The sequence below is a fragment of the Accipiter gentilis genome, chromosome 36 (assembly GCF_929443795.1).
Source record: "Accipiter gentilis chromosome 36, bAccGen1.1, whole genome shotgun sequence".
In the NCBI taxonomy this organism is placed as follows: domain Eukaryota; kingdom Metazoa; phylum Chordata; class Aves; order Accipitriformes; family Accipitridae; genus Astur; species Astur gentilis.
In genome coordinates this window covers 2026505-2049884 of record NC_064915.1, presented here as the reverse complement: position 1 = coordinate 2049884, position 23380 = coordinate 2026505, and the positions used below count along the sequence as shown (strand labels likewise).

At 63.5% G+C, this 23380-nt stretch overlaps 2 protein-coding genes across 3 annotated transcripts; one reads left to right on the top strand and one right to left on the bottom strand.

The window, feature by feature from the left end:
* Positions 1 to 392: 392 nt before the first annotated feature.
* Positions 393 to 14263, top strand: RCN3 (reticulocalbin 3). Its single transcript, XM_049792749.1, has 7 exons — positions 393 to 416; positions 6083 to 6292; positions 8267 to 8457; positions 10379 to 10551; positions 10672 to 10732; positions 13731 to 13930; positions 14117 to 14263. Exons 2-7 carry the CDS (start codon positions 6084 to 6086, stop codon positions 14222 to 14224), a joined length of 942 nt encoding a protein of 313 aa, XP_049648706.1. The 5' UTR covers positions 393 to 416; position 6083; the 3' UTR covers positions 14225 to 14263.
* Positions 14264 to 15573: 1310 nt separating this feature from the next.
* On the bottom strand, positions 15574 to 23005 carry PRMT1 (protein arginine methyltransferase 1). 2 transcript variants are annotated; one of them, XM_049792746.1, is made up of 11 exons: positions 22959 to 23005; positions 21143 to 21196; positions 20775 to 20876; positions 20180 to 20335; positions 20025 to 20088; positions 19419 to 19561; positions 18921 to 19008; positions 18713 to 18828; positions 18320 to 18470; positions 16131 to 16252; positions 15574 to 15675 (listed from the first exon to the last, which is right to left on the bottom strand). In XM_049792746.1, the coding sequence occupies exons 1-11, from the start codon at positions 22986 to 22988 to the stop codon at positions 15592 to 15594; spliced, it is 1110 nt and encodes a 369-aa protein (XP_049648703.1). In that variant the 5' UTR covers positions 22989 to 23005; the 3' UTR covers positions 15574 to 15591. The 2 variants fall into 2 exon arrangements, with proteins under 2 accessions (XP_049648703.1, XP_049648704.1); XM_049792747.1 differs by lacking the exon at positions 21143 to 21196 and having other exon boundaries at positions 22959 to 23004.
* Between the last annotated feature and the right edge of the window lie 375 nt (positions 23006 to 23380).

The window sequence follows — 23380 nt, the reverse complement described above, 5'->3', positions numbered from 1 at the left end:
CCAGTATAACGCAGTAGACCCCAGTACATCCCAGTACAGCCCAGTACAGCCCAGTCCGGCCCAGTATAACCCAGCATCTCCCAGTATAACCCAGTCCGGCCCAGCCCAGGCCCAGCCCGGTACGGTAAGGCCGCCCAGTACACCCCAGTACACCCCAGTACACCCCAGTACACCCCAGTCCTCCTCCAGCCCCGCCCCCCCCCCTCACTTTGGGGCGAAAAACTCTCTTTTCGGGAAAGACAACTTTCTCCCGCAGCAACGTGGCGGGCGGCAGCCAATGGGCGCGCGGCGCGAGCCGCCCCCACGTGGGCTCGGCGGCTCCTGATTGGTCAGGAGGGCGGAGAGGAGGGCGGGGCCGGGCGGGAGGGGGCTGCAAGCCCCCCCCCCCCCCCCGGGTCGGGCCAGGACGGGGAGAGGTGGGAAGATGGCGGCGGGGGGGTCCTGGGGGGGTTTAGGGGGGTCCTAGAGGGGTTTGGGGGTCCTGGGGGGGTCCTGGGGGGGTCTAGGGGGGTCCTAGAGGGGCTTGGGGGGGTCTAGGAGGGTCCGGAGAGGGTCCTGGGGGTGTTTGAGGGGGTCTGGGGGGGTCCTAGAGGGGTTTGGGGGTCCTAGAGGGGTCCTGGGGGGGTCTAGGGGGGTCCTAAAGGGGTTTGGGGGTCCTGGGGGGGTTTGGGGGGGGTCCTAGAGGGGTCCTGGGGGGGTCTAGGGGGGTCCTAAAGGGGTTTGGGGGGGTCCGGGGGATGCGGGGAAGGTCCTGGGGGGTCCTAGAGGGGTTTGGGGGTCCTAGAGTGGTCCTGGGGGGTTCTGGGGGGGGTCTAGGGGGGTCCTAGAGGGGCTTGGGGGTCCTAGAGGGGTCCTGGGGGGGTCTAGGGGGGTCCTAAAGGGGTTTGGGGGGGTCCGGGGGATGCGGGGAAGGTCCTGGGGGGTCCTAGAGGGGTTTGGGGGTCCTAGAGTGGTCCTGGGGGGGTCTTAGAGGGGTTTGGGGGTCCTAGAGTGGTCCTGGGGGGGTCCTGGGGGGGTCTAGGGGGGTCCTAAAGGGGTTTGGGGAGGTCCGGGGAGGGCCCTGGGGGGGTCTGGGGGATGCGGGGAGGGTCCTGGGGGAGTTTGAGGGGGTCTGGGGGGGTCCTAGAGGGGTTTGGGGGGATCTTGGAGGGGTTTGGGGGGGTTCTAGAGAGGTTTGGGGGGGATCTGGGGGGTCTTGGGGGGTCCTAGAGGGGTTTGAGGGGGTCTGGGGGGTCCTAGAGGGGATTGGGTGTCTTAGAGTGGTCCGGGGGGGTCCTGGAGGGGTCTGGGGGGAGTCCTGGAAGGGTTTGGGGGGATCCTAGAGAGGTTTGGGGGGTTCTAGAGGGGTTTGGAGGGGTCTGGGGGGGTCCTAGAGGAGTCTGGGGGGTCTTAGAGAGGTATGGAGGGGATCTGGGGGGTCCTGGAGGGGTTTGAGGGGGTCTGGGGGGTCCTAGAGGGGTTTGGGGGGGGGGTCTTGGAGGAGTTTGGGGGGTCTGGGGTGGTATTGGAGGGGTTTGGGGGGGTCCTAGAGGGGCTTGAGGGGGTCTGGGGGGTCCTAGAGGGGTCTGGGCGGGTCTTGGAGGGGTCTGGGGGGGATCTGGGGGGTCTTGGAGGGGTTTGGGGGGTGCCAGGGAGGTCTGGGGGGTCATAGTGGGGTTTGGGGGGTCTGAGGGGTGCAGTTGGGGGGCTGGGGAGGTAACTGGGGGGCAGCTGGAGGTTGGGGGGGCAGTGGGGGGCAACTGGGGGCCCTGAGGGGCAGGTGAGGGGCTGGGGGGCGTTTTGGGACCGTTTGGAGTCGATTTGGGGGCTGTTTTGGGGTGTATCGGGCCCATTTTGCGGCATTTCTGGTCAGTTTTGGGGTGTCGGGGGCAGTTTTGGGGCGTTTTGGACCCCTTTTGGGCTGTTTCGGGTGGATTTGGGAGCATTTGGGGGGCGGTTTGGGGCACTTTGGGCCCATTTCAGGTTGGTTTTGGGGTGTTTTGGGTCGGTTTTGGTATTTTTGGACCATTAGATGTCTGCTTTGGGGCACTTTGGGCCCATTTTTATGTTGGTTTTGGGTCAGTTTGGGCCCATTTTGGACCATTTATGATCAGATTTGGGGCATTTGGGGCCATTTTGGGTTGGTTTAGGGTCCGTTTTGGGGCACTTTGGGCCAATTCAGGTTTGTTTTGGGGCACTTTGTGTCAGTTTTGGGTCACTTTGGGCCCATTTTGGACTGTTTACGATCAGGCTTGGGGCATTTGGGGCCATTTCGGGTTGGTTTAGGGTCAGTTTTGGGGCACTTGGGCCCATTTTGGGCCATTTACCATCAGGTTTGGGGCATTTGGGGCCATTTTGGGTTGGTTTAGGGGCATTTTGTGTCAGTTTTGGGGCACTTTGGTCCCATTTTGGGCCATTTACCATCAGGCGTGGGGCATTTGGGGCCATTTCGGGTTGGTTTAGGGTCAGTTTTGGGGCACTTGGGCCCATTTTGGGCCATTTACCATCAGGTTTGGGTCATTTGGGGCCATTTCAGGTTGGTTTAAGGGCATTTTGTGTCAGTTTTGGGGCACTTTGGGCCCATTTTGGGCCATTTACCATCAGGCGTGGGGCATTTGGGGCCATTTCGGGTTGGTTTAGGGTCAGTTTTGGGGCACTTGGGCCCATTTTGGGCCATTTACCATCAGGTTTGGGGCATTTGGGGCCATTTTGGGTTGGTTTAGGGGCATTTTGTGTCAGTTTTGGGGCACTTTGGTCCCATTTTGGGCCATTTACCATCAGGCGTGGGGCATTTGGGGCCATTTCGGGTTGGTTTAGGGTCAGTTTTGGGGCACTTGGGCCCATTTTGGGCCATTTACCATCAGGTTTGGGTCATTTGGGGCCATTTCAGGTTGGTTTAAGGGCATTTTGTGTCAGTTTTGGGGCACTTTGGGCCCATTTTGGGCCATTTACCATCAGGCGTGGGGCATTTGGGGCCATTTCGGGTTGGTTTAGGGTCAGTTTTGGGGCACTTGGGCCCATTTTGGGCCATTTACCATCAGGCGTGGGGCATTTGGGGCCATTTTGGGTTGGTTTAGGGGCATTTTGTGTCAGTTTTGGGGCACTTTGGGCCCATTTTGGGCCATTTACTGTCAGGCTTGGGGCATTTGGGGCCATTTCGGGTTGGTTTAGGGGCATTTTGTGTCAGTTTTGGGGCACTTTGGGCCCATTTTGGACCGTTTACGATCAGGCTTGGGGCATTTGGGGCCATTTTGGGTTGGTTTAGGGGCATTTTGTGTCAGTTTTGGGGCACTTTGGGCCCATTTTGGGCCATTTACCATCAGGCGTGGGGCATTTGGGGCCATTTTGGGTTGGTTTAGGGTCAGTTTTGGGGCACTTGGGCCCATTTTGGACCATTTACCATCAGGCGTGGGGCATTTGGGGCCATTTTGGGTTGGTTTAGGGGCATTTTGTGTCAGTTTTGGGGCACTTTGGGCCCATTTTGGACCATTTACGAGCAGGCGTGGGGCATTTGGGGCCATTTTGGGTTGGTTTAGGGTCGGTTTTGGGGCACTTTGGGCCCATTTTGGGCCATTTACCATCAGGTTTGGGGCATTTGGGGCCATTTTGGGTTGGTTTAGGGGCATTTTGTGTCAGTTTTGGGGCACTTTGGTCCCATTTTGGGCCATTTACCATCAGGCTTGGGGCATTTGGGGCCATTTCGGGTTGGTTTAGGGTCAGTTTTGGGGCACTTGGGCCCATTTTGGGCCATTTACCATCAGGTTTGGGTCATTTGGGGCCATTTCAGGTTGGTTTAAGGGCATTTTGTGTCAGTTTTGGGGCACTTTGGGCCCATTTTGGACCATTTACGAGCAGGCGTGGGGCATTTGGGGCCATTTCAGGTTGGTTTAGGGTCAGTTTTGGGGCACTTGGGCCCATTTTGGGCCATTTACCATCAGGCGTGGGGCATTTGGGGCCATTTTGGGTTGGTTTAGGGGCATTTTGTGTCAGTTTTGGGGCACTTTGGGCCCATTTTGGGCCATTTACTGTCAGGCTTGGGGCATTTGGGGCCATTTCGGGTTGGTTTAGGGGCATTTTGTGTCAGTTTTGGGGCACTTTGGTCCCATTTTGGGCCATTTACCATCAGGCTTGGGGCATTTGGGGCCATTTTGGGTTGGTTTAGGGTCAGTTTTGGGGCACTTGGGCCCATTTTGGGCCATTTACCATCAGGCGTGGGGCATTTGGGGCCATTTCAGGTTGGTTTAAGGGCATTTTGTGTCAGTTTTGGGGCACTTTGGGCCCATTTTGGGCCATTTACCATCAGGCTTGGGGCATTTGGGGCCATTTCGGGTTGGTTTAGGGTCAGTTTTGGGGCACTTGGGCCCATTTTGGGCCATTTACCATCAGGCGTGGGGCATTTGGGGCCATTTTGGGTTGGTTTAGGGGCATTTTGTGTCAGTTTTGGGGCACTTTGGGCCCATTTTGGGCCATTTACTGTCAGGCTTGGGGCATTTGGGGCCATTTCGGGTTGGTTTAGGGGCATTTTGTGTCAGTTTTGGGGCACTTTGGGCCCATTTTGGACCGTTTACGATCAGGCGTGGGGCATTTGGGGCCATTTTGGGTTGGTTTAGGGGCATTTTGTGTCAGTTTTGGGGCACTTTGGGCCCATTTTGGGCCATTTACCATCAGGCGTGGGGCATTTGGGGCCATTTTGGGTTGGTTTAGGGTCAGTTTTGGGGCACTTGGGCCCATTTTGGGCCATTTACCATCAGGCGTGGGGCATTTGGGGCCATTTTGGGTTGGTTTAGGGGCATTTTGTGTCAGTTTTGGGGCACTTTGGGCCCATTTTGGGCCATTTACCATCAGGCGTGGGGCATTTGGGGCCATTTTGGGTTGGTTTAGGGGCATTTTGTGTCAGTTTTGGGGCACTTTGGGCCCATTTTGGACCGTTTACGATCAGGCTTGGGGCATTTGGGGCCATTTTGTGTTGGTTTAGGGTCAGTTTTGGGGCACTTGGGCCCATTTTGGGCCATTTACCATCAGGTTTGGGGCATTTGGGGCCATTTCGTGTTGGTTTAGGGGCATTTTGTGTCAGTTTTGGGGCACTTTGGGCCCATTTTGGACTGTTTACGATCAGGCTTGGGGCATTTGGGGCCATTTCGGGTTGGTTTAGGGTCAGTTTTGGGGCACTTGGGCCCATTTTGGGCCATTTACCATCAGGCGTGGGGCATTTGGGGCCATTTTGGGTTGGTTTAGGGGCATTTTGTGTCAGTTTTGGGGCACTTTGGGCCCATTTTGGACTGTTTACGATCAGGCTTGGGGCATTTGGGGCCATTTTGGGTTGGTTTAGGGTCGGTTTTGGGGCACTTTGGGCCCATTTTGGGCCATTTACCATCAGGTTTGGGGCATTTCGGGCCATTTTGGGTTGGTTTAGGGGCATTTTGTGTCAGTTTTGGGGCACTTTGGTCCCATTTTGGGCCATTTACCATCAGGCGTGGGGCATTTGGGGCCATTTCGGGTTGGTTTAGGGTCAGTTTTGGGGCACTTGGGCCCATTTTGGGCCATTTACCATCAGGTTTGGGTCATTTGGGGCCATTTCAGGTTGGTTTAAGGGCATTTTGTGTCAGTTTTGGGGCACTTTGGGCCCATTTTGGGCCATTTACCATCAGGCTTGGGGCATTTGGGGCCATTTCGGGTTGGTTTAGGGGCATTTTGTGTCAGTTTTGGGGCACTTTGGGCCCATTTTGGGCCATTTACTGTCAGGCTTGGGGCATTTTGGGCCATTTCGGGTTGGTTTAGGGTCAGTTTTGGGGCACTTGGGCCCATTTTGGGCCATTTACCATCAGGCGTTGGGCATTTGGGGCCATTTTGGGTTGGTTTAGGGGCATTTTGTGTCAGTTTTGGGGCACTTTGGTCCCATTTTGGACCGTTTACGATCAGGCTTGGGGCATTTGGGGCCATTTCGGGTTGGTTTAGGGTCGGTTTGGGTCAGGCTGGGGGCCTTTTGGGGACCACGTCAGGTCAGCTCCTGTTTTTTTGTGCCATTTCTAGCCATTTTGGGGGGGGCATTTGGGTGACTTTTGGGGCATTCGGGGTCCGCTCACCCCCTCCGTTCCCCCCCCAGGATGCTGCGGGGGGGGTGGCTGTGGCTGGCGGCGCTGTGGCTGGCGGGGGGCCCCCCCCCCCCCCCCGAACGGGCGCTGCGGCGGGACCTGGGGGGGGTCGCCCACGACCACAGCGACGGCTTCGCCTACGACCACGAGGCTTTTTTGGGGCCGGAGGAGGCCAAGACCTTCGACCAGCTCTCGCCCGAGGAGAGCCAGCGACGCCTCGGGTAGGGGGGGGACCCGGGACCCCCAATATCCCGGGACCCTCAATATCCCAGGACCCAGGAGTTCAGGGGGGACCCACATGTTTGGGGGGGAACCCAGGACCCCCAATATGCCAGGACCCCCAATATCCCAGGATCCAGGTGTTCGGGGGGACCCACACCTTTGGGGGGGGTCCCAGGACCCCCCGAAATCCCAGGACCCATGCCTTTGGGGGGACCCAGGACCCCCAATATTCCAGGACCCAGGTGTTTGGGGGGGACCCACACCTTTGGGGGGGTCCCAGGACCCCCCGAAATCCCAGGACCCATGCCTTTAGGGGGGGGTCTCAGGACCCCCACTATCCCAGGACCCCCAATATCCCAGGACCCAGGTGTTCGGGGGGACCCACACCTTTGGGGGGGGTCCCAGGACCCCCCGAAATCCCAGGACCCATGCCTTTGGGGGGACCCAGGACCCCCAATATGCCAGGACCCCCAATATCCCAGGACCCAGGCGTTCAGGGGAGACCCACACCTTTGGGGGGGTCCCAGGACCCCCCCGAAATCCCAGGACCCATGCCTTTGGGGGGACCCAGGACCCCCAATATCCCAGGACCCAGGTGTTCAGGGGGGACCCACATATTTGGGGGGGTCCCAGGACCCCCAATATCCCAGGACCCAGGTGTTTGGGGGGGGACCTACGCCTTTAGAGGGGGTTTGGGGGAGAGTTGGAGAGTTTTGGGGGGGTTAGGGGGGCATTGGGGGGATTTTGGGGGGGTTTGGCAGCCTTAGAGGTGTTTAGGAGGGTTTAGGGGGGGTTGGGAGGTTTTGGGGGAGAGTTGAGGGGTTTGAGGGAGAGTTGGGGGTTTTGGGGGGGCATTGGGGGATAGTTGGGGGGTTTGGGGGGCATTGGGGATGTTTGGGGGGATGTTGGGGGGGGTTGGCAGCCTTAGAGGTGTTTTGGGGGGGCATTGGGGGGATGTTGGGGGGGTTTTGGTGGTCTTAGAGGTGTTTTGGGGTTTTGGGGGAGAGTTGGGGGGTTTTGGGGGTGTTAGGGGGGCATTGGGGGGATTTTGGGGGGGTTTGGCAGCCTTAGAGGTGTTTAGGAGGGTTTAGGGGGGGTTGGGAGGTTTTGGGGGAGAGTTGGGGGTTTTGGGGGGGCATTGGGGGATAGTTGGGGGGTTTGGGGGGCATTGGGGGGTTTTGGAGGGGTTGGGGGGCATTGGGGATGTTTGGGGGGATGTTGGGGGGGGTGGCAGCCTTAGAGGTGTTTTGGGGGGGCATTGGGGGGATGTTGGGGGGGTTTTGGTGGTCTTAGAGGTGTTTTGGGGTTTTGGGGGAGAGTTGGGGGGTTTTGGGGGTGTTAGGGGGGCATTGGGGGGATTTTGGGGGGGTTTGGCAGCCTTAGAGGTGTTTAGGAGGGTTTAGGGGGGGTTGGGAGGTTTTGGGGGAGCGTTGAGGGGTTTGAGGGAGAGTTGGGGGTTTTGGGGGGGCGTTGGGGGATAGTTGGGGGGTTTGGGGGGCATTGGGGATGTTTGGGGGGATGTTGGGGGGGTGGCAGCCTTAGAGGTGTTTTGGGGGGGCATTGGGGGGATGTTGGGGGGGGTTTGGTGGTCTTAGAGGTGTTTTGGGGTTTGGGGGGAGAGTTGGGGGGGTTAGGGGGGCATTGGGGGCATGTTGGGGGGGTTTGGCAGCCTTAGAGGTGTTTAGGAGGGTTTAAGGGGTGTTGGGAGGTTTTGGGGGAGCATTGGGGGCTTTGAGGGAGAGTTGGGGGTTTTGGGGGGGCGTTGGGGGATAGTTGGGGGGTTTTGGAGGGGTTGGGGGGCATTGGGGATGTTTGGGGGGATGTTGGGGGGGTTTGGCAGCCTTAGAGGTGTTTTGGGGGGGCATTGGGGGGATGTTGGGGGGGTTTTGGTGGCCTTAGAGATGTTTTGGGGGGATTAGGGAGTTTGGGGAGGTTTGGGGGTGCCCTGACCCCCCCTTTCCCCCCCCCCCAAGGCTGCTGGTGGGTCTGATCGACGGGGACGGGGACGGGAACGTGTCGGTGTCGGAGCTGCGGGGCTGGATCGAGCGGACGCAGCGTCGGGCGCGGGAGGAGAGCCTGCGGCAGGGCTGGCAGCGCTACGACCGCGACGGCGACGGCGTCGTGACATGGGACGAGTATCGGGGGGAGGCCTACGGACCCCCAGGTCAGCCAGGGGGGACGGGGTAAACCCCCTGCCCACCAGGGTGGGAAGTTGGGGGGGGTGCGGTGTCTTCTGGATGCCTTGGTCCCCTTATGTGGGGCAGGGAGGGTTTATGGGGGTCTCCTGGGTGCCTGGAGGATGTTTATGGGGGTCTTCTGGGTGCCTGGGTCCTCTGGGGGAGTTTATGGGGGTCTCCTGGGTGCCTGGGTCCTCTGGGAGGGTTTATGGGGGTCTCCTGGGTGCCTGGGGGGGTTTATGGGGGTCTCCTGGGTGCCTGGGGGGTGTTTATGGGGGTCTCCTGGGTGCCTGGGTACCTTGGGGGGGTTTATGGGGGTCTCCTGGGTGCCTGGAGGATGTTTATGGGGGTCTCCTGGGTGCCTGGGGGGGTTTATGGGGGTCTCCTGGGTGCCTGGGTCCTCTGGGAGGGTTTATGGGTGTCTCCTGGGTGCCTAGGGGGGTTTATGGGGGTCTCCTGGGTGCCTGGGTCCTCTGGGAGGGTTTATGGGGGTCTCCTGGGTGCCTGGGGGGTGTTTATGGGGGTCTTCTGGGTGCCTGGGTCCTCTGGGAGGGTTTATGGGGGTCTCGTGGGTGCCTAGGGGTGTTTATGGGGGTCTTCTGGGTGCCTGGGTCCTCTGGGAGGGTTTATGGGGGTCTCCTGGGTGCCTGGGGGATGTATATGGGGGTCTCCTGGGTGCCTGGGGGGGTTTATGGGGTTTTCCTGGGTGCCTGGGGGATGTTTATGGGGGTCTCCTGGTTGCCTGGAGGGGTTTATGGGAGTCTCCTGGGTGCCTGGGTCCTCTGGGGGGGTTTATGGGGGTCTTCTGGGTGCCTGGGTACCTTGGGGGGGTTTATGGGGGTCTCCTGGGTGCCTGGGGGATGTTTATGGGGGTGTCCTGGGTGCCTGGGTCCTCTGGGAGGGTTTATGGGGGTCTCCTGGGTGCCTGGGGGGTCTTTATGGGGGTCTCCTGGGTGCCTAGGGGGATTTATGGGGGTCTCCTGGGTGCCTAGGGGGGTGTTTATGGGGGTCTTCTGGGTGCCTGGGTCCTCTGGGAGGGTTTATGCGGGTCTCGTGGGTGCCTTGGGGGGGTTTATGGGGGTCTTCTGGGTGCCTGGGGGGTGTTTATGGGGGTCTTCTGGGTGCCTGGGTCCTCTGGAAGGGTTTATGGGGGTCTCCTGGGTGCCTGGGGGGGTTTATGGGGGTCTCCTGGGTGCCTGGGTCCTCTGGGAGGGTTTATGGGGGTCTCCTGGGTGCCTGGGATCCCTGTGGAGGGGTGTGTGTGGGGGTCCCAAATGCCTGGGTCCCCTCAGAATGGGGTGCCTGGACTCCTGGGTCCCTTGGGTGGAGGTTTGGGGGGTCTTGCAGGCACCTGGGTCCCTTGGGGGGGGGGGGTTTATGGGGGTCTTCTGGATGCCTGGGTCCCTTGGGGGGGTGGTGGTGTTTATGGGGGTCTCCCAGATGCTTGGGTCCCTTGGGAGGGGGCTTACAGGGGTCTCCCAGGCATCTAGGTCCCTTGGGGGGGGCCTCCTGGATGCCTGGGTCCCCTGTGGGGGGGTGTGGGGGGGTGTCTCCTGGGTCTGTGGGTGGGGGGTGTGGGGGTCTCCTGGACTCCTGGGTCCCTTGGGGGGGTTTATGGGGGTCTGCTGGGTCCCTTGGGGGGGGGTTGTGGGGGTCTCCTGAATGGCTGGGTCCTCTGGGGGGTTTTAGGGGGGGGGGTCTCCCAGATGCCTGGGTCCCTTGGGGGGGGCTTATGGGGGTCTCCCAGACACCTGGGTCCCCTGTGGGGGGGGGGGGGTGTCCCAAATGCCTGTGTCCCCTCAGAATGGGGCGCCCGGACACCTGGGTCCCTTTTGGGGGGTTCCATAGGACTCCTGGATGCCTGGGTGTCCCCCCACCCTCACCTCCCACCTCCCCCCCCCCCCCCAGGGGATGATTTTGGGGGGACGCAGCACCCCGAGACTTACCGTCGGCTGCTGGCGCGGGACGAGCGGCGATTCCGGGCGGCCGACGGGGATGGGGACGGCGCTGCCGACCGCGCCGAATTCGCCGCCTTCCTCCACCCCGAGGACTTCGAGAACATGCGGACCCTCGTGGTGACGGTCAGTTTTTGGGGGGGGGGGGGGGGGGGGGGGACGGGGACAGGGACACCCCCCACCCTGGGGCGAGCGGGATGCCTGGGGTTCATGTGCGTGTCCCCCTCCCCTTTTTTGGTTTTGCAGGAGACGATGGAGGACATGGACAAGGATGGGGACGGCTTCGTCCAGGAGGATGAGTACATCGGTGGGCCATGACCCCCCCCGGGTCCCTTTTTTGGGGGGGGTCCTGGACCTCTGGGTCCCCCATCACCCTTAATCTGGGACCCCTTTGGGGGGGTGTGGCCTGGGTCCCTAATTAGCCCCAACACCTGGGTCCTTAATTAGCCCTAATTCCCAATCCCTGGGTCCCCCATCACCCTTAATCTGGGACACCTGGGACCCCTTTGGGGGGGGGGGGGCAGTGTGTGACCTGGGTCCCTAATTAGCCCCAATACCTGGGTCCTTAATTAGCCCTAACCCCCAGACCCCTGGGTGCCTTTTGGGGGGGCCCTGGACCCCTGGGTCACCTTTTTGGGGGGGTCCTGGACCCCTGGGTCCCCCATCACCCTTAATCTGGGACACCTGGGACCCCTTTGGGGGGTGTGGCCTGGGTTCCTAATTAGCCCCAATACCTGGGTCCTTAATTAGCCCTAACCCCCAGACCCCTGGTTCCCTTTTTGGGGGGGTCCCAGACCCCTGGTTCCCTTTTTGGGGGGGTCCTGGACCCCTGGGTCCCCCATCACCCTTAATCTGGGACCCCTGGGACTCCTTTGGGGGGGGGGGCAGTGTGTGACCTGGGTCCCTAATTAGCCCCAATACCTGGGTCCTTAATTAGCCCTAACCCCCAGACCCCTGGGTGCCTTTTGGGGGGGCCCTGGACCCCTGGGTCACCTTTTTGGGGGGGTCCTGGACCCCTGGGTCCCCCATCACCCTTAATCTGGGACACCTGGGACCCCTTTGGGGGGTGTGGCCTGGGTTCCTAATTAGCCCCAATACCTGGGTCCTTAATTAGCCCTAACCCCCAGACCCCTGGTTCCCTTTTTGGGGGGGTCCCAGACCCCTGGTTCCCTTTTTGGGGGGGTCCTGGACCCCTGGGTCCCCCATCACCCTTAATCTGGGACCCCTGGGACTCCTTTGGGGGGGGGGGCAGTGTGTGACCTGGGTCCCTAATTAGCCCCAATACCTGGGTCCTTAATTAGCCCTAACCCCCAGACCCCTGGGTGCCTTTTTGGGGGGGTCCCAGATCCCTGGTTCCCTTTTTGGGGGGGTCCTGGACCCCTGGGTCCCCCATCACCCTTAATCTGGGACCCCTTTGGGGGGGGGCAGTGTGTGACCTGGGTCCCTAATTAGCCCCAACACCTGGGTCCTTAATTAGCCCTAACCCCCAGACCCCTGGGTGCCTTTTTGGGGGGGTCCTGGACCCCTGGGTCCCCCCTCACCCTTAATCTGGGACCCCTGGGATCCCTTTGGGGGGGTGTGGCCTGGGACCCTAATTAGCCCCAACACCTGGTTCCTTAATTAGCCCTAACTCCCAATCCCTGGGTGCCTTTTGGGGGGGGTCCCAGACCCCTGGGTCCCCCATCACCCTTAATCTGGGACCCCTGGGACCCCTTTGGGGGGGGGGGCAGTGTGTGACCTGGGTCCCTAATTAGCCCCAACACCTGGGTCCTTAATTAGCCCTAACCCTCAGACCCCTGGGTGCCTTTTTGGGGGGGTCCCAGACCCCTGGTTCCCTTTTTGGGGGGGTCCTGGACCCCTGGGTCCCCCCTCACCCTTAATCTGGGACACCTGGGACCCCTTTAGGGGGGTGTGGCCTGGGTTCCTAATTAGCCCCAATACCTGGGTCCTTAATTAGCCCTAACCCCCAGACCCCTGGGTGCCTTTTGGGGGGGGTCCCAGACCCCTGGTTCTCTTTTTGGGGGGGTCCTGGACCCCTGGGTCCCCCATCACCCTTAATCTGGGACCCCTTTGGGGGGGGACAGTGTGTGACCTGGGTCCCTAATTAGCCCCAATACCTGGGTCCTTAATTAGCCCTAACCCCCAGACCCCTGGGTGCCTTTTTGGGGGGGGTCCCGGACCCCTGGGTCCCCCATCACCCTTAATCTGGGACCCCTGGGACCCCTTTGGGGGGGGGCAGTGTGTGACCTGGGTCCCTAATTAGCCCCAATACCTGGGTCCTTAATTAGCCCTAACCCCCAGACCCCTGGGTGCTATTTTGGGGGGCCCTGGACCCCTGGGTCACCTTTTTGGGGGGGTCCTGGACCCCTGGGTCCCCCCTCACCCTTAATCTGGGACCCCTTTGGGGAGGGTGTGGCCTGGGTCCCTAATTAGCCCCAACACCTGGGTCCTTAATTAGCCCTAACCCCCAGACCCCTGGGTGCCTTTTTGGGGGGGTCCCGGACCCCTGGGTCCCCCATCACCCTTAATCTGGGACCCCTTTGGGGGGGGGCAGTGTGTGACCTGGGTCCCTAATTAGCCCCAACACCTGGGTCCTTAATTAGCCCTAACCCCCAGACCCCTGGGTGCCTTTTGGGGGGGTCCCAGACCCCTGGGTCCCCCATCACCCTTAATCTGGGACACCTGGGACCCCTTTGGGGGGTGTGGCCTGGGTCCCTAATTAGCCCCAATACCTGGGTCCTTAATTAGCCCTAACCCCCAGACCCCTGGGTGCCTTTTTGGGGGGGGTCCCAGACCCCTGGTTCCCTTTTTGGGGGGGTCCTGGACCCCTGGGTCCCCCATCACCCTTAATCTGGGACCCCTTTGGGGAGGGTGTGACCTGGGTCCCTAATTAGCCCCAACACCTGGGTCCTTAATTAGCCCTAACCCCCAGACCCCTGGGTGCCTTTTTGGGGGGGTCCCGGACCCCTGGGTCCCCCATCACCCTTAATCTGGGACCCCTTTGGGGGGGGGGCAGTGTGTGACCTGGGTCCCTAATTAGCCCCAACACCTGGGTCCTTAATTAGCCCTAACCCCCAGACCCCTGGGTGCCTTTTTGGGGGGGTCCCAGACCCCTTGGTCCCTTTTGGGGGGTGCCCCCAGACCCCTGGGTCCCCTTTTGGGGTGGGGGGGGGGGGGCGTGCATAGCCTGGGTCCCTCATTAGCCCCAACCCCTTTTTTTGGGAGTGCGGGGGGGGGGGGGGGGGGGGGGGGGGGGGTACCTCCTGCATCCCCCCAGTGCTAACAGCGTGCCCCCCCCCCCGCAGTGGAGCTGTACGCGGGACCCCCGGGCGCCCCCGAACCCGAGTGGGTGCAGGAGGAGCGGACGCAATTCCGACAGGGACGGGACCGGGATGGGGACGGACGCCTGGACCCCGCCGAGGTGGGACACTGGCTGCGCCCCCCCAGCGCCGACTGGGCGGGGGTCGAGGCCACCCACCTCGTGCACCACTCCGACCTCAATAAGGTGACCCCCCCCCCACCCCACCCCCCAAAAAAAAAAAAAAATCACCCGGACCCCTGCGCTCATCGGGGGGGACGGACGGACCCTGGGGGATGACGGGTCCCTGGGGTGGGAGATGGGGACCCCTGGGGTCCTGTTGTGTGTGTGTCCCCCCCCCCAATGACCCCCCCCCCCTGTCCCCCCCCCCAGGACGGGCAGCTGACCAAGGCCGAAATCCTGGGCAACTGGCAGATGTTCGTGGGTAGCCAGGCCACCAACTACGGGGAGGACCTGGAGAGACCCCACGACGAGCTCTGACCCCCCCCCCGGACAAGGGGGGGGGCCCCCCCCCCCCCCCCCGTGTGTGTGTGTGTACCCCAACCCTGGGGTCCCTCCCTGTGGTGGGGGACAGATAAGGGACATTTTGTTTTAGGGGGGGGGGGGGCACCGTCTGTGCAGGGAATAAAGATCTGGGGGTCACCCCCCCCCCCTCCCCCAAATCTGCCCCAGCAGTGATGGGGACCCCCCCGGTGACATTAGGGACCCCCCCCGGGGATACTGGACCCCCCCCCAGTGACACTGGGGACCCCCAGGGGACAATAAGGATGCCCTAAGGGACACTGGGGACCCCCCCCAGGACATTGGGGTCCCCCCCCCAGGACAGTGGGGACCCCCAAGTGACAGTAGGGGACACTGAGCCCCCCCCCCCCCGGGACCCCCAAAGGGACACTGGGGACCCTAAGGACCACCCCCCAGGGCTATTTAAGCCCCCCCCCCGCCCTTTCCATGACTGTTAGGGACCCTCAAATGGAAGTGGGGGACCCCCCCCATGACATCAGACCCCCCCCCAAGTGACACCAGCTCACCCCCCCCCGTTCTGGCTGCATTTATTCCTTAGCGACGGCCCCATATAAAAACATAAGTTACGAAAGGGGGGGGGGGAAGGGGATGGGGGGACTCCCCCCACAGCCCCTCCCCAAACCGGGGACCCCCCCCCCCCCCAAATCACCCCGAGGGGGGGGAGCAGGGAGGGGAGACAAGAGGGACCCCCCCCCCCCCAAGGAGAGGGGGAGCTGATTAGGTCCATGGGGGGGGGGGGACATTGGGACCCACTGCCCCCCCCCCCAGGGGTACAGACACCCCCCCCCAGGGACCCCAAAGAACTCGGGGACCCCCAAAACACACAGGACACCCCCCCCAATTGGGTGGGATTTAGAAACCCCTGGGAACAAGTGGGGACCCCCCCAGGGGACTTGGGGACCCCCTTATGGGGGGGGGGGGTTGTAACACAGAGGACCCCCCCCCCCGAAGTGACACGGGGTGGGGGGACATGGGACACACATGTCCCCCCCCAATGGGGGTCAGAACTAAGGGGACCCCCCACAGCAACTGGGAAGGGACTTGGGGACCCCCAGTTTCAAGGGGGGGAGGGGAAACTCAATCCCCCCCCCCCCCCCCCAAAAGGGCTGCAGGACCCCCCCAACATTAGGGGGGGGGGAATTGGGGACCCCCATGGACTTGGGGGTGGGGGGGGCAGGTTTCAAGCCCTCCCTGGGGACAGGGGGACGCTGCCCCCTCCCTGGCACGTGGCCCCCCTGGTTGAGGGGGGTCCCCTGGTTTGGGGAGGGGGCATATCCCATTTTGGGGGTGTCCCCCCCCAAAGTTTTGGGGGGGCCAGGCCCCCCCTAGCGCATGCGGTAGTCGGTGGAGCAGGAGAGCTCGCAGAGCTGCCCCTTGAAGTCCAGGTCGATGGTGAAGTCGAGGTCACGCTGCAGGGGGGGGGGCAAGGGGAATGGGGGGGTCAAGGGTCCCCTAAAATATGGGGGGGGGCCCCCTCGTGTCCCCAACCAGTCCCTAAACCCCCCCCCCCCCTCATTCCCAGTGTCCCCAAGGTCCCCCCCAGGTTCACACTGCCCTTGGGCTCATGGTGACGGTGAAGACCACCGGAGCTTCCAGTGTCCCCCCCTGATGTCCCCAATGTCTCCTGGTGTCCCCAAGGTGCCCCCCCTTGTCCCCAAAGTGCCCCCCCCGTCCCCAAGTTGCCCCCCCACGTTCCCAATGTCCCCCAACTCCCACGTTGCCCATCGCAATTGGGCTCACGGTGATGAAGACCACCAGAACTTGCAGCCTCTCCTCTGTCCCCCCCCTAATGTCCCCAAAGCCCCCCCCAATGTCCCCAAAGCCCCCCCCCCAATGTCCCCCAAGCCCCCCCCCCCCGGCTCACGTTGTTCTTGGCGTTGGGTTTCATGGTGATGGTGCCGAAAATCTCCTCCCCGGTCTTGACGGTGAGGTAGTCCTCCATGTAGAACACCGTCTGCTTCCAGTGCGTGTAGGGGGACTCGGGGCCTGGCAAAGGGGGGGGGGGGACACACAGCCGGGGTGAGGGGGGGGGGGCGCTGACCCCTGGGGACCCCCCCCCCCCCCCCAGCACTGCCTGGATGGGGGGGGACACCCATAGCCCCCCCCCCCGAGGGGTGAGAGACACATGGGGATCCCGGGGTGAGGGGGCCACCCCCCCACTGTGGGGACCCTGTGGGTGATGGGGGGGGGTCAGGGGACCCCCCTGGGTCACAGGGGACCCCCCTGGGTCACATGGGACTCCCCCAGGTCTCATGGGATCCCCCAGATGTGAGGGACCCCCCAAAGCCAGAAGGCAGCAGCAGTTCCACACCTCCTCCTAGTGCCACTAGCCCCGCCCACCCCGAAGCCCCGCCCCCTTTTGCTAGCCACACCTCCTAGTCCTACCCCATCACAGGCCACACCCCCTGCTCCACAGGGAAGACCCCGCCCACAGCCATAACCACACCCCTGAGGGTTTAGCCCCGCCCCCAGCCCACTGGCTCCACCCCCCCCAGTGTAGACACCCTTGTGGCAGCAGAGGAACCTGATAGGGCCCTGCTGCTGGCTCTGCCCCCTTTGGGGCTGGCTCCGCCCCCTCTGGGGCAGACCCCACCCCCTGTGTAAGCCACGCCCCCTGCCCTTAACCCCACCCCCTCCCAGAAGAAGCCACAAGACCCCTCACGCCTACAGGCCCTGCTAATGAATGGCTCCACCCCCTCGAGGGCTGGCCCCTCCCCCTGGAGAAGGCCCCGCCCCTTCTCATTCATCTTAGAAGCCAGCGCCCTTGCCTCTACAGGGAAGGGGATAGGGCCCTGCTGTTGGCTCCTCCCCTTCAGCTAGCCCCACCCCCTTGAGGACTAGCTCCACCCCCTCAAGCACTAGCCCCGCCCCTGCTCATTCACCTAGAAGCCAGAGCACTTTTAGCTACAGGGAAGGGGATAGTGTCCCGCTGTTGGCTCCTCCCCTTCAGCTAGCCCCACCCCCTTGAGGACTAGCCCCGCCCCTGCTCATTCACCTAGAAGCCAGAGCACTTTTAGCTACAGGGAAGGGGATAGGGCCCTGCTGTTGGCTCCTCCCCTTCAGCTAGCCCCACCCCCTTGAGGACTAGCCCCGCCCCCTCAAGCACTAGCCCCGCCCCTGCTCATTCACCTAGAAGCCAGAGCACTTTTCGCTACAGGGAAGGGGATTAGGGCCCCGCTGTTGGCTCCTCCCCTTCAGCTAGCCCCACCCCCTTGAGGACTAGCTCCACCCCCTCAAGCACTAGCCCCGCCCCTGCTCATTCAACTAGAAGCCAGAGCACTTTTAGCTACAGGGAAGGGGATAGGGTCCCGCTGTTGGCTCCTCCCCTTCAGCTAGCCCCACCCCCTTGAGGACTAGCTCCGCCCCCTCAAGCACTAGCCCCGCCCCTGCTCATTCACCTAGAAGCCAGAGCACTTTTCGCTACAGGGAAGGGGATAGGGCCCCGCTGTTGGCTCCTCCCCTTCAGCTAGCCCCACCCCCTTGAGGACTAGCCCCGCCCCCTCAAGCACTAGCCCCGCCCCTGCTCATTCACCTAGAAGCCAGAGCACTTTTCGCTACAGGGAAGGGGATAGGGCCCCGCTGTTGGCTCCTCCCCTTCAGCTAGCCCCACCCCCTTGAGGACTAGCTCCACCCCCTCAAGCACTAGCCCCGCCCCTGCTCATTCACCTAGAAGCCAGAGCACTTTTCGCTACAGGGAAGGGGATAGGGTCCCGCTGTTGGCTCCTCCCCTTCAGCTAGCCCCACCCCCTTGAGGACTAGCTCCGCCCCCTCAAGCACTAGCCCCGCCCCTGCTCATTCACCTAGAAGCCAGAGCACTTTTCACTACAGGGAAGGGGATAGGGCCCCGCTGTTGGCTCCTCCCCTTCAGCTAGCCCCACCCCCCTTGAGGACTAGCTCCGCCCCCTCAAGCACTAGCCCCGCCCCTGCTCATTCACCTAGAAGCCAGAGCACTTTTCGCTACAGGGAAGGGGATAGGGCCCCGCTGTTGGCTCCTCCCCTTCTGTGGCTAACCCCGCCCCCCGGGATGCCCCGCCCCCGGCCCCGCCCCCTCACTGGTGGAGAAGCCGGTGCGCTTATGGCAGCGGGTGAACTCGATGTTGAAGTACGCCACCAGCGCGTGGACGTAGTCGTTGCGCTTCACTTGGAGGCAGAAGGGCGCCGTGAACGTCAGCTCCTCCACCTTCACCGTGTAGATGTCCACCTCCTGCGGGGGCCGGGGGGGGGGGGGGGATACGAACCTTAATGGGGGGGCTGAACCCCTTTTTGGGGGAGGAAAACCCCAAATTTTCCTCCTCGGAGAGCGACAGAGCGGCATGGAAAGCCCCCAAACCCATCCGGCACGCTGTGACCCCTCACTTTGGGGACAACAAAGAGATGAGCCCCCCCCCTCCCCAGAGAGGCTGGGGTGGGGGGGTGCAGTCCCTGTGACCCCCCCCCTTAACCCACCTTAATGAGGCAGGCATTGGTAACGAGCTGCTTGGGGTCCACCACGTCGACGAGGGGCTCCTTGATGGCCACGTCCTTGATGCAGGACATGTCGAAGCCGTAGACGTTCTCCCACCCTGGAGGGGGATTAAAATGGTCATGGGGGGGGGGGATGACACACAATTTGGGGCCCCCCCCCAGCTCCCCCTTTCCCCCCCACCCCACTCACAATGGATCTTGTAGTCCTTGTACTGCCGGTCCTCGATGGCCGTCACGTAGAGCGTCGCCCGGTCGGGGAAAATGAGGCCGTCGGGGGTCTGGGGGGAGACACGGGTTGGGGGGGGGCATCAGCATGGCCAGAGGGGTCCCCAAAATCTGGTTGGGGGGGGCTGAGAGCAGCCTGTGGGGTGTGGGGAGGGTTTTGGGGGGGGCTCTCTGGTCCCAGCGGCCACTTGTTGTGGGTGTGGATGAGGGCGACAGACACAGAAATTTGGGGGGGTGGTTTGGGCGACCGGGCAGGGGGGTGGAGGAAATTTTGGGGGGTCCCCCAAAATCCCCAGACGCTTGTGTGTGTGGAATGAAGTGGATTTGCAGGAGCTTCAGTGGGATGGGGGTGGCACAGAAGTCCATGGAGGGGGTCTGGGGGTCTATGGGAGGGGTGCGTAGGGGGTTTGGGGATGTGGGGGGGGTTGGGGGGGGTCCCAGGGCCCCCCCCCCCGGGACTGACCAGCCACTTGTCGCGGGCGTAGATGACGGTGTTGAGCATGGACTCGTAGAAGAGGCAGTAACCCATCCACTCGCTGATGATGATGTCGACCTTCTCCACTGGCAGCTCCACCTCCTCCACCTTCCCCTTGATGATGGACACCACTGTGGGACAGGGGGGGGGGTCGGAAACGGGGTGAGGGGGGGTGTCCTGGGGGGGGGGTTTGGGGCTGGCGAGAAGGACTGAGGGGCTTGGGGGACAGTTGGGGTGAGCAGGGAAGCAGTTAGGGGAACTGGAGGACAGGTTGGGGGAACTTATGGGACCCGGGGGGGGGGCAATTAGCGGGCTCAGGGGGGCAGTTAGGGGGCCAAGGTATAGCTGGGGGGCTCACGGGGGCAGTCAAGGGTCCTGGGGGTATTTTGGGGGGGGGCAGTTAGGAGCCAAACAGGGCAGTCAGAGGGCCTAGAAAGAAGCTGAGGGCAGGTAGGGGGGCAGTTAGGGGTCCCAGGGGTATCTGGGGGCAGTTACGGGGGGTCTGGGGGGAGCAGTTAAGGGGGCCCAGGGGTGTCTGGGGGGCAGTTAGGGGTCCGGGGAGGCGGGGTGGGGGGAAATTTGTGGGTGTCTCACCATGGTCCAGCTTATTGGCCTTGACAATCTTGACGGCGTAGTCAGAGATGCTGGAGCACTCGATCTGCAGGGGTGGGGGTGCAGAGGTGAGCTAGGGACCCCCCCCCAAAACTCCCTAGGGACCCCCAAACCCCCCCCCCCCAGCCCCAGCTCACCCCGATGACGCGGCGGGCGCCGGCCTTGGCGGCGAACATGCAGAGGATGCCGGTGCCGCTGCCGACGTCCAGCACCACCTTGTCCTTGAAGAGGTGCCGGTTGTGGAACATGGAGTTGCGGTAGGTCAGCGTGCGCACCTCGTCCTTCAGCATCTCCTGGGGGGGCCGGGGGGGGGGGGCGACAGGGGGAAGTTTAGGGGGGGGGCCCTGCACCCCAAAACCACCCCTGACCCACCCTGAACTGTCCCAAACCCCCTCCTGCACTCCCTAAGCCCACCTCATCCTTCAGCAGCCCTGGGAGGGTGACAGCAGGGGGGTTCGGGGGGGGGGCCTGCACCCCAAAACCCCCCCTTGAACCCCCCCCCCGAACATCCCCCAGCCCCCCCCAAGCGTCCTTCAGCATCTCCTGGGGGTGTGCGTATTTGGGGGGGACCCTAAATCCCCTGATCCCCCCCCCCCAAACCACACCTCCCTAGAGCATCTCCTGTGTCATAGGCCCCCCCCAAACCCCCTCCCAGGTGCTCCACAGCCTCCCCCTTGGTTTAGGGGGGTCTGGGGGGGATTTGGGGTGCCCTGGGGGGGGGGTCCCCGATACCTCGTGGATGCCAAAGTGGGCGTAGGAGTCGAAGTAGTAATCCTTGGAGGTCATCTCCTCGGCCGAGGGCTTGGCGCTGCTCTCCCCAGGGGGGCACGAAACCTGGGGGGGGGGGACGGGACACAGGGGGGTGGGGGGGGGGTGAGGGAAAAAGGGGGGGACCCCCATCAGACCCCCAGCCCCCCCCCCCCCCCAATTTCCCTGGGATCCCCCCAAGTCCTATTGCTCACTCGCACACAGGGCTGCAGGGGGGGGGATGTGTGGATGTAGAGGGGTTTGGGTGGGTTTTTGGGGGGGCCCTGGGGGTTTTTTTTTTGGGGGGGGGGGGGCCCTGGGAGTGGTTTTGGGGGGGTTTAAAGGATATTTACATCTTCTAGCGGCGTCTGGAGGCTCATCCCGTTAGCCAGGGTGGCTACAAACGTCTAGGAGAGAGCAAGGGAGAGACGTCAACCCCGGGGGGGGGCTGGGGGACCCCCAAAATGGGATGGGGGGGCCCTCCTGAGGCGGGGGGGGGGGGGGAGAGCCCATGGGGGGCTGGTAGGGGCTTTGGGGGGTGTGTGTGTGTGTATTGGTGGGGCACTGAGGGCATGGGATGTATAAGGAGTCTGATTTTGGGGGGCTCTGAGGATTGGGGGGCTCAGGGGCCCATTTTGGGGGTAGTGATGGTTTGGGGGGGGTTCAAGATCCCTATTTGGGGGGGCAGCGACGGTTTGGGGGAGCTCAGGACCTTGATTTAGACGGGCAGAGGGGGGTTGGGGGGGTTCAAGACCCCAATTAGGGGGGCAGTGATGGTTTGGGGGGGCTCAGGACCTTGTTTAAGGGTGGCAGAGGAGGTTTGGGGGGGGGGCTCAGGACCCCATTTTGCGGGGGCTCTGAGGATTTGGGGGGCACTAAGGACCCCTATTTGGGGGGGGCACCGAGGATTTGGGGGGCATTGAGAATTGGGGGGGGGGGCAGGACCCTATTTTGGGGGACTGGGGGGGCAGTAGGGATTTAGGGGGTGGGCAGGACCCTGCTGTAGGGTGGGGTGGGGGGGTCAGCAAGATCTGGGGGGGGGCTCCAGGCCCCAAAATTGGGGGGGCAGCTTATCCGGGGGGGGGGCAGGGCAATTTTTGAGGGGCAGCAGCTCCTGTGTCCACCCCCCCCACCCCACGGCGGGTCTGGGTCACCGCCCTGTCACGACAGGACCCCCCCCCCCCCCCCAAGTCATGACAGCCCCCCCCAATACACTGCCTCCCCCCCTCCCCATCACGACAGGACACCTCCTCCCCCCCAAACTTCACCCCCCCCCTCACAACAGGGGCCCTGCTGTCACGACAGGCCCCGCCCCTATCGCCCCCCCCCCCCCTTTGTTCCCGAGGTGGCGGGAGCCGCGTGGCGGGGCCGGGGGGGGGGGGGGGGGCGTGTGTGTATATTGGGGGGGGGGGGTCCAGGCCCCCCACGTGGCCCCGCCGCCACGTGGCCCCCTCCCCCCACGTGCGCGTGGGGGCCCGCCCCCCCCCCCCCCCCCCCCCCCGGTTACTCGACCCCCGGCCCCACTACACCCCCCCCAGCCCCATTATAGCCCCCCCCAGACCCCCCCCCCGGCGCATTACGGCCCCCCCAGCCCCATTACAGCCCCCCCCAACCCATTAATCGACCCCCAGCCCCACTCCGGGCCCCTCAGAGCCCCCCCAAGCACATTACAGCCCCCCCCCGCCCCATTACTGACCCCTCAGAGCCCCCCCCAGGCGCATCACGGACCCCCCCCAGGCCCCACAACTCCCCGCCCCCCCCCCTAATTACGGAACCCCTCAGAGATTTCCCCCCCAGCTACACTCCAGACCCCCCCCCAGGCGCCATACGGACCCCCCAGGCCTCACTACGGGCCCCTCAACCCCATTAACCCCCCCAGCGCCCCTCAGAGCCCACCCAGGCCCCTCAGAGCCCCCCCCAAGCCCCACTACGGGCCCCTCAGAGCCCCCCCCCAGCCCCATTAACCGACACCCCCCCTCCCCGGCCCCACTAAGGACCCTTCAGAGGCCCCCGGGCCCCTCAGGCCCCATTATAGCCCCCCCAGACCCCCCCCCAGCCCCACTACAGGCCCCTCAGAGGCCTCCAGGCCGCCCCCAGCCCCATTAAAGCCGCCCCCGGCCTCATTAAACCTCCCCCCGGCCCCATTAAGGCCCCCCCGGCCCCGCTCACCTCCATGATGCAGTTCGCCGCCTCCGCCATCTTGTGAGCGCGAGGAGCGGCCCCCGCCCCGCCGCCCGCTCCTTTTATAGAGGGGGCGGGGCGGAGCCCGCCCCCCTAGCCTTCCTATTGGTGGTCGTTCGCCGGCGGCGCGGCCCACTGGGCGATGGGGCCGTCGCTCACCGCCAGGCCCCGGCCCCTCCCATACCGCGCGGCGCCTCAGGGGGGGGAGGGCGGGCCCGCCGGGCTACGATTGGGCGGCGAGGTGTCAGTCATGAGGGACGGCGAAGCCCTACCCCCGCGCCGGTGTAGCTCCGCCCACGGGGCGTGCCCATAGGCGGGCAGCGACGCCCGTCACGCCGTGCCCCGCCTACGGGAGGCCCCGCCCCTCCGCACAGCGCCCCATGGTGGCGGGGAGGACCATGGCCCCTCCA